This window comes from Sapajus apella, unplaced genomic scaffold (assembly GCF_009761245.1).
Source record: "Sapajus apella isolate SASKATOON/1434 unplaced genomic scaffold, GSC_monkey_1.0 scaffold25, whole genome shotgun sequence".
Lineage (NCBI taxonomy): Eukaryota > Metazoa > Chordata > Mammalia > Primates > Cebidae > Sapajus > Sapajus apella.
Genome location: NW_022436965.1, coordinates 7954925 through 7965035, shown reverse-complemented (window position 1 = coordinate 7965035; position 10111 = coordinate 7954925). Strand labels below are relative to the sequence as shown.

General features: G+C 38.1%; 1 protein-coding gene across 6 annotated transcripts in view; it reads left to right on the top strand.

Annotated features, from left to right (window-relative positions):
- The window catches only part of NPL (N-acetylneuraminate pyruvate lyase), a 38431-nt gene extending 28534 nt beyond the window's left edge, over positions 1-9897 (top strand). For all 6 annotated transcript variants that reach the window (XM_032291195.1, XM_032291198.1, XM_032291196.1 and 3 more), the window contains 3 exons: positions 1658-1742; positions 5007-5046; positions 7948-9897. In XM_032291195.1, coding sequence (XP_032147086.1) covers positions 1658-1742; positions 5007-5046; positions 7948-8132 — 310 coding nt within the window. In that variant the 3' untranslated portion in view covers positions 8133-9897. The remainder of the gene's footprint in view (positions 1-1657; positions 1743-5006; positions 5047-7947) is intronic.
- The last annotated feature ends 214 nt before the right edge of the window (positions 9898-10111 follow it).

Here is a 10111-nt window from a genome sequence, read left to right as displayed (position 1 = left end):
CCCCCCTGGAAATTCTTACTTTTTTTTTTTTTTGAGACAGAGTTTCGCTCTTGTTACCCAGGCTGGAGTGCAATGGCGCGATCTCGGCTCACCGCAACCTCCGCCTCCCGGGTTCAGGCAATTCTCCTGCCTCAGCCTCCTGAGTAGCTGGGATTACAGGCACGTGCCACCACACCCAGCTAATTTTTTGTATTTTTAGTAGAGACGGGGTTTCACCATGTTGACCAGGATGGTCTCGATCTCTTGACCTCGTGATCCACCCGCCTCAGCCTCCCACAGTGCTGGAATTACAGGCTTGAGCCACTGCGCCCGGCAATTCTTACTTTTTTGACTCCTCCTTTTTGGCCTCCATCCTGGGCATTTTAATTCTGTCAACATAATCTATAAGCAAATTTGGTTAGACTTCATTTCTCCCTAGTTATAATCACCTTTCTTTCTAACCAAGGATACACCTAAGACCACTGGGATTCAAATTTTAGTGTCTGAAACTCCTCAGACATTGTTCTTCCTTAGTCTATTGCCAGATAATAACATGAGCTTCACATTCCTGGAATCCTTGCTGTTGACCCAGGGCCTATATATAAAAGTCCAACAACAGTTCTGTTCTTGGTACATCAAGATAAGTACATTTTCTGATACCGACTTACTATGTGAGAAGCCATTCGAATTTAAAGAACTTGGGGAAATATCCTTATTATGAGTTTCTATAACCTTCTACCTTGCTGGTTTCAGAAATTACTTGGTTACAAATAACAGAAGCCCATTTAAACTAGCTTATGTAAAAGAAGATAAGTTACTATAAAATACTGAGAAATCACACAGAATCCAAGGGGAGGATGTACAACTAGGCCTCAGATAATTCAGTGATTCATTTAAGATATTTGTCTTTATAGGTAGAGTTAGAGAGTTTAAGTCAACAAAAATGTATTGTCAGGTCAAATAACTATTCTCACCTTCATTTTTATCGAATTATTATTGAAGATAGCATGACACAATGGAAAAGCTTTTGTGGTAACTCTGCAGCCCTTCTTTGATCAAAATAAAAACCAGGCCTACCCTTCCATGATTTTACAAGGATTAGACATGCTCTATGTCAAGCACCTGTAATGTAATAGGCACTTAGTAAATGGTCCCTCATTTTATTATCATCATTATTAATATTATTGTGTGGAAACTACTCTTTAAGTAATATACAGATTGGCAAGGAATGTAGGTAATTTGTTGGGATTTGCCCCTTTTACCATGGTGCTCCATCCACCTAGTTTTTCAGCATAAGCCTTTTAGGACTCACCTCAGATGCTACATTTTTTCCACACTTCTTGTCTAGCATTGCACTTGTGTGTACCCTAGGGCAGGAGCTGGCCTCAGTCACTTCCTAGCAAATATACCTCCAGCTTTTTTTTTTTTCTATTTTATCTTTTTTCCACTTTTCTTCCTTTATCCCCTTTTGTCACTCTTCCTTCTCTGCAGTACTGCTTAGTATTGCTGGAAAACTCAGAACTGAAGGCAGTCTGATCCCCTAATAGATTAAGACCCAAAAACAGACTTTAGGAGGACTGGGTGTTTTTTTTCCCTTTTTAAACAGCAGAGGGATTTGAAGATCTGGACCTTTCCTGTTGAGTTATTGAAGCTGCAGTATTTGCTGTTGTCTTTCCAGTACCTATAACTACCTGGGAAGAAAGACAAGCCAGATGTTGGAGGCTTTCGAAAGAAAGGACTTCTCTTTAGCCCTGAACTATCAGGTAAACGTTTTCTTCCCTTCCCACAGCCTTTTTTCTTTTCCAATTGAGGATTCTTTTTCTTCTCTCTCACCAGCATTCCTACCATACCCGCCCTCATTAAAATTGCCCAGCCGCTTCTTTCTTTACCTTTCTTCTGTTTCTTTCTTTTCCTTGTTTAAAACCAAAGCTGTCCCCATTGTCTGTGTTCCCTACATGTCTAATCAGGACAGGCCCCATACGGATATGGCTCTTCTCTTCCTCCTAGAAAGGATCTTATTTTTACTCTATCTTCAAAGTACCTTCATGACTATAATATAATGGTCATAGATTTCTGGGAAAATGACCACATGCTGGCCCATTGAGGACATCACACCAGAGTTATCACAGAATATGAGGAAGCTATAAAGACGGTAACCTAAAATGGGTAAGGCTTCCTTCAAATTCAGGGCAGGTCAGTCTCGTTCACCCTGGAAATGTGCTGAGAACTAGAAACATCCACCAGGAAGGAAATAAGAGCCTAGTGGGTGATCCAAAAGTAGATAACAGGATTTGAGGCAGGAAGAGAAAACCAGCAGAAGCTGATACATTGCAGGGAAGATCCCAGAGGACATAGTGGCTGCTGTGAATGTTCCATGGAGGACAGTCTAGCCATCCAGGAAAGAAGAACCTCAGTGAAGGGTGGAACAGTCTCAACAGCTGCTTCTCTTTTATTTAGAGACGGTCTTGCTCTGTTGCCCAGGCTGGAGTGCAGTGGTATGATCATTGCTCACTGCAGCCTCGACCTCCTGGGCTCAAGCAGGCCTCCCACCTCAGCCTCTTGAGTAGCTGGGACTACAGGCATGTGCCACTACAACCAGCTAACATCTGGTTCTAATACATGGTTCTAAACTAAATGGAGGTATTTATCATCTAAAAGTAAATGGAATGAATTGGAAGAAAATAGGGTAGACATAAGAGCAACACTTTTGGGGTCTGAGAGGCATGGGGATCTTCAGGATAGTATATGTGGTTGAGAGAAGTATCCCAAGAAAATAAATGGGAATGGAAGGACAGAAGTAAGATTGGAGCAAGTGGTTGGTCCTAATGAAGCTTGGCTGTGGGATCTTTTTGAACAGGACAGGCTGCCATCAGTGTAACTGGAGATGACAGAGCAGAAGTACAAAGCACCCTGTGGGGGCTAGAGGGAGTGACCTGCAGCCCCAACCCAGAGAGAACATGAAGAAGCAGAATCCAGAAGTGATTAATTATTCCCTACCCTTAGGCCTCAAAGTTGAGCCATCATAAATCTATTTCCTCCTTAAAGTTTAAATACCTTATGTAACATTCACCTTTGTCCATCCTCAGACCAGATGAAGCTAAGAATAGGAACTGGGTAGGGATCTAGGAAGCTATGCCACATAAGCTAGACACTGACAAGATTTTGGTTTAAATAAGGGTAAGAAGAATGAATTGTGCAGACTGCCATCTCCTTGCATTGATGGTTTCCCCCACCCTGCCTAGTTTCCTAGAAAAGTTATCCCTGAAAATTCTAGCCTGTTCTGAACAGAACAGGGAAATCATAGATGGAGTAGATTGAAGCAGCTGTAATGCTGACCCTTCCATTCAGTGACTTCTCTTATTGGCTGATCCAGTCTCCATCTTTTTCCCCCCTTAGTCCCACTCTAAATAAATCATCCCATTCAAAACAATGTTGGTAAGGAACTTAGTTTACCACATTCTGTGTTTCTTCTTAAAAAGGCATGTGTGAGTGAGTCTTATTTACTCATTTATTGATATGCCAGGGGCTGTGCTCCGTACATAATTTCAGTAGAGCTGCTTTCTGCTCTTGAAGAGCTTTGACTCCTGTGAAGAAGCAGGCAAGATGTTAGGGTTAAATTTATCTCATTCACCTTAATGTACTTAAATGCCCTCTGTTATATTTACATGAGTGAAATGACACATACAAAGATATTTCTTGCTTCTTTGTTTATAACAGCAAGAGATGAAAGCAGCCCAAATATTCATCCATAAGGCAATGATTAAATATATTATGCAATTGAATAATATATCGCTCTTAAAAATGAGATAGCTTTATGTATTCTGACCTGGAAAGATCTATATGGTATGTTAAATGGAAAAAAGCAGCAAAGTACAAGATAGTAAATGTAATGTGCTATATTGTTCATGGGGTAGAACACGTATGTAAGTCTCTGGGTATTACAGTTTTATTGTACATTGAATTTTATTTCTAGCATACAGTCGATTCAATATGTTAAGCATTTTGATAAATATAAAAGTTAAATGTTATTGAAAATACATCTCTTAATAAGATGGATGAGGCTGTTTTTTTAAAACCAATTTTTCTGTGAATCCAGGGATGAATATTACTTAATGCTAGGATGAGTTGAGGTTCAACATCAATACTATTTTTGTTTTGGAGAAATAAGTGCTTCAAAACTGTGTTCAAGTAAGTTAGTAGGTAAGCATGGAAATTTTGTTATAGCAGTGTCACTCAATTCTTTGAACATTTTTTGAGTCATATGCCAAAATCACAGAATGCTTTAATGATTTATAGCTGAAACCTGAGTAGCTAACAGTGTAGAAAGCAAATAATTGAAAAACCTCTGATTTTTGAGAGGACTTATTATCTGTTAGAGGAATCACTGTCCCTCTCTTTGTCAATACTAACGCAAACATTTTGATTTGCTCTTTTATTTGGTACTCCAGAGGTATCCCAAGGCAATGGATATAGGAGGTATGTCTTTATTTTTTTCAAAAGTAGAAAAAGAAAGACCGTGAATGGGGAAACGAGAGAACAAACCACTTCCATTCCATGCAAATTCTTATGCTGATCAGTTTTAGAACGCAGCACTTACAGAAGCTGAGGATCTAGAAATTAATTCCTGTAAATCTTAGCCTTGGCCATGTTCTCCTTAGGCATCCTGGAAGGAACCCCAGAGCTACCTGTACCCGAGTTTGAAAACCACTGCAGTAGCTGACAAGTTTACCTATGTAAGCCAGACAGATAAGGGGTGTGATTTCCCATCTTTACTCTCTTGTACAATTCCATCATTGAAGCTTCTTTTCTGCACGGTCCCATTCTGTAAAGCCTACATGTATGAAAAGATCTTACCTTAGCCTGGATGGATCCCAGTCATCTTCACTTGGCTATTTTTCTCCACTCTGACAGATCTTCAGTAAATGGTGTGCAGACTTTTTAGGGTTTCTGTAATTTGACTTCTAATTTCTTTACATTGTTTACATGGTTCAGTAATATTAACTACAGATTTGTTTGTTCTTTTCTAGTTTTGTATCCAGAGATTTATCAATTTTGTGGTTAAACTAGGTAAGTGCCACATCTGTTTTCTGCTTTGCCTGCTGCTGGAGACTGTAAGGAAAATAGAATACGATCACTTCTCTGAGGGTTCAACAAGCACACCTTTTAATGATCTGTTGCAAGCAGAGTTCTGTTTCCCTTATTAACCCTCAGGGCCAACCATAAAAAACTGTGATGTAAACCTAGTTGGAAGATCTTGGCAGCCTTTTCCATTTTAGCACATACCTACCCCATTTTCCATTTTTTTTCCCTAAACTGTCTGCACTCCCTCCCTTTACTTGCCTCTGCTCATTAAAATGCTACTACTGCATTGTGGCTGATTTCAGCCTAAGTGCTAGGAGGAAGGCAGTCTAAATACAGATCTTACTAAATTGTGAATGACTGACAGCTCTCCCAAGAGTATTTACAATTTAAACAGAGTTTATTAACACATGTAAGCTTAAATGGATGGAGGTTTGGATAATATGACAAAGTAAAATTGAGGAGCAGTAGTGGGGAGAAATACAGTGAATCGGAGCAGAGGAACCTCTCCAGAGTGTCTTAAATCTTATTCTATAACAAATGACAAATGCCACCATCCGCTCCTTTTCTGCAAGAGATTGGCCCTTGGGCCAACTGAACCCGCATTAATGCAGGAAGGCTTTAAGTTCATTTTTGGCAAACCTCCTTGCTCTCTGTCAGAGCCCTTCTGTGTAATCCTGGCAACTCTTCCCTCTCCCTCAAGTAACTCCTATGTGCTTTGCCCCTCATTCTTGCAGGGTTCATCAGCCCACTCTTAGTCTGTCCAGGATATTTCCATTTGTGTTTCCACTTTCATGATTTTTGCACATTTGTGTGCCACCAGTGCTATGAACTACCTATTACCGTTCCCTTTTTCTAAGCATGTTTTCACAAAATTGTGGGTTTGGTGTGATAATCATATGTTCCTAAAGTACATTAAAATAGGTATTGAACTACTAAAATGTTAGATGAACTAAAAGATTGCCTGTGTGCAGTAGTCCCCCTTATCTCACGGGGGTATGTTCTAAGAAGACCAGTAGATGCCTGAAATTGCAGATGGTACAAAACCCTATATATACACTATATTTTTTTCCTGTACATACATACCTATGGTAAAGTTTAATTTATAAATTAGGCACAGTAAGAGAGAAACTAATAAAATAGAACAATTATAACAATATACTACAATAAAAGTTATATGACTGTGGTCAGTCTCTCTTGTCTCTCTCTCAAAATATCTTATTATTTTTGGATTGCGGTTGACCAGATAACTGAAGCCATGGAAAGTGGAACTGCAGACAAGGGAGGCCTACTGTATATTCAATCATGCTAATATTTCCTTCCCAATGCTCAGTGTTTACCGTACCTAAGCTAACCTAGCAAAAGAAAGTTAGTTCTTATATCTTGAATCTGAAAGCAATAGCCAGCAAAGAAAACAAATTACAGACATTTTAGAAGATAGGGATTGGAGATTATGATTGATAATTATTAGTTAAGCTTTTTACATAATAACAGTGTACCTGATCTTCTATCTGCTTCTTCAATCTGAAGGCTTTGTCTTCCTTTAGTTCTGAAAAAATTCTATACTGTCATCTGTATTCAGTGTTTTGACTGCATTTACTCAAATCTCTCCTTCTGAAAGCCTATTAGATGTATTTTGGATTTTCTCAATCTGCATCGCAATTTAAAAAACTATTTAACATCTTTCTATGCTATTATTTCCTTAGATCTACCTTGAAAATCACTAATCCTTTCTTTAGCTATGCTTTTAGTGTTTGATTTCCCTAAATATATATATATCTTTTTTTTTTCAGTAATTCTTGTTGATTGTTTTGTACTCTAGCATTCTTCTCTTAGCCTATGGCTTCTATTCCTCCTTTTATCTCTGAGAAGTCTCTTTCAGAGTAATCTGTCATCTACTCTCAGGATGCGAGTTTTGTCATTTTGGAACTTGCTAGTTCTCATGCTGCTGCTTTTCCTCATGGGCTTTGTAATTTTTAGTTTTGAGCTCATCTTCAGAGACTGTTGTTTTCCGCATAACCCATTGAACATTAGGTTGTAAGGTGCCCTATCAAGTGAGTTTACATTTCCCTCTGCTAGGACACTGTAGTTCCACCAGTTCTAACCAGTTTTAGGGTTAATTTCTTAGCAACTTAGTACCTATACTAAGTTTGTAATGCATATTGGGATCTAGCATTCACCTTTGGCTCAGGCTCGAGATTTCTTTCATGAGATCTGTTTCCGTCTACAACCCTGGTAGGAGTCAGGTTTTCTTCTCTGTATCCAGACCAGTGGGCTGGGTTTTTTTCTATTGCTTTTCATAGAAGGCTGACTACCAGTTTTACACAGGGAGTTTAATTCCAGCTTCTCACCATGCACAGATCCAAGACTTCATTTTCCATTCCCATGCCAGCCGTGTAACACCAGCATGAAAACAGCAGCATTGAGTCACAAGCCACCTTAAGTACTGTGTTTCTCAGGGACTTCCTACATAAACTAAACTAAATTTTGTCCTGGCAATAAAGTCCTACCTCCTTTGATCAACAATAGTGTATTCCTGAATCAGATTATCCTCAAGGGCTGTTTGGCATCAGCTTCTCCTCATCTTTCTGACCTCTTAATTCCTGACACCTTTGGCTTCTCCTTCTTGGGTTTAAGATTCACCTTGAGTCTTCGTTTTCTTTTACTGTGATCAACTTGTTAAAATTTTCCAGCATTTCTATGTGTTTGAAACAGGAAGAGGGATTTCAAATGACTGCTTATCTTTCATATTGACTAGAAATGTTCTCATCTTTTGTTTTAATCTTATCCTGTTGTACTAGTTGCTATTAGCATATGGTCTCCTTCTTTGGGATGTTTGTGGAGGGACGAACAGTCAGTCATGTTTCCTCATTTATTTTTCCCATCTAGGTTTTGGAGTGTCACAGACCAAAGCCATCATGACTCTGGTCTCTGGGATTCCAATGGGCCCACCCCGGCTTCCACTGCAGAAAGCCTCCAGGGAGTTTACTGATAGTGTTGAAGCTAAACTGAAGAGCCTGGATTTCCTTTCTTTCTCTGATCTAAAGGATGGAAACTTGGAAGCTGGTAGCTAGTGCCTCTCTATCAAATCAGGGTGTGTACCTTGAGACATAATCTACCTTAAATAGTGCATTCTTTTCTCAGGGAATTTTAGATGAACTTAAATAAACTCTCCTAGCAAGTGAAATCTCACATCAATCAAAAAGCATTTGGGTACCCAATATGAGCATTAAAAAGTTGCGGTGTGTTTTTTTTTTTTTTTTTTTTTTTTTTTTTTTGAAGGGGCAAAAACTCTCAGAATCACAACTCTCAGCATTCATTTCACAAAATTTTTTGTGGAAAAATTTCTGTTTATATGGATGAAATGGAATCAAGAGGAAAATTGTAATTGATTAATTCCATCTGTCTTTAGGAACTCTCATCATCTCAATTTCTGGTTCCTAATCCTATTTTAAAGTTGTCTAATTTTAAACCAGTATAATATGTCTTCATTTGAATACTCATTTGCAATCTAGGAAAACTCTGAGCTACTGCATTTAGGCAGGCACTTTAATACCAAACTATAACATGTCTCAGCTATATACAACTACAAATACACTAGCTCATTTGGCTGCTCTGTTTAACTCTAGAATGGATGCTTCTGAATTCATTTCGAAGTCACCACTTTCCCCTTTTGAAAAACACTGGGTCAGGTGAGGATTTGTTTCAATTCCTTTAACTAAGGAAAGGGTAGCTTTCTTGTAACAAAGGAAGAGGTCTTCCCCAAAGATGAATTTAAATCTCCACTTTTTGCTATGCAGAAAACTCAAAACTCAAAGTTTCAACAAACCAAAGGGCTCTTCCTCTAGGGTACCACAAATTTCCCCTTCCTCCACTGAGAAGACTGTCTCTCCCACAGGACCCTGAATCATTGAAATCAAAAGCCAATTTCCTTTCTGCAATAAGCCCAGGGGCTACTGTTATTACCCTGTCACACTTTCAAGCAGTTACTTTTCTTTAGTGATAGAAGATTTGGGGAGGACCCAAAGGACTCAGCTTTCTCTCCACACCTCCTTTTTTACTCTTTTCTTTCTGTGTAATATATCAACACCTGTTTAATCTCCCTTCTAACAAACTTTGGTGTAAGTTTTCTGATACCAAAGTGTATTAACAGTTAATCCTTATTGATTTTAAACTTGACTATCCAGTCTGCTAATTACCTACGATTTTGTTTTCATTTCATCTCTAATTGTTTTGATCATTGGCAGAGAAAGAGTTTTGAAATTCATATCCATTTTGCTCCTTATTTTAATCTCTTTGAATTAAAAACTTTTTCAAAAAGCAAATTTGAAATTGTAAGTGGACTTCAATTATCTTTGCTAATCCTCTCTTTAATTAAAAGTTGTTGTATTCATATATCCTTGACCCTCTTTTTTACCTTTGTAGCTGTTAAGAAGAAGAAAATGAGTTTCTTGTTAGTTTTTGGTTCTGAGGATGTGATACCCTTACTTAATGATACTAAAGCCAAATTTAATTTTTTAAATTCTTGGGTATCCAATAAACAAAGAACTATCTTTCTACTTTTGTTTTTGTGAAGTCAATGCTTGGAGGATTTTTAAGATGATTAATGAGCTTTTGTGAACATAAAGAGAAATATGCTTTTAAAATGACCAGGTCTGAGTTTAGCTCTGTTGATATCTAGTAGCTTAGAAATGAATATTATATAGCAGTAGGCTATTAATAGTGCATTTAACAAGTAAAACTTTGGAATACTATGAACTTATTGTTTTGTTATAATCTATTCTTAAATTGTTTTTAACATTAAAACTAAAGTAATGGCATGTGAAATATTTCATTCAACACAGTACTAAAAGCTGATTTCAACCTCTTTGTTTCAAGATAGAAATCTGAGATCAGTCCATTGGGATGGTTGGAGGGACAGGAGTGATTTTAGGAATTGGTTTTACTTAGGATCTCTCATGGGTTTATTCAAAGATACAGGAAAATGCCATGGGGATGAGGTGGAATTGGGGTTGGGTAGCAGTGGGAGCGATATATATTCTTTCCTAGAAAG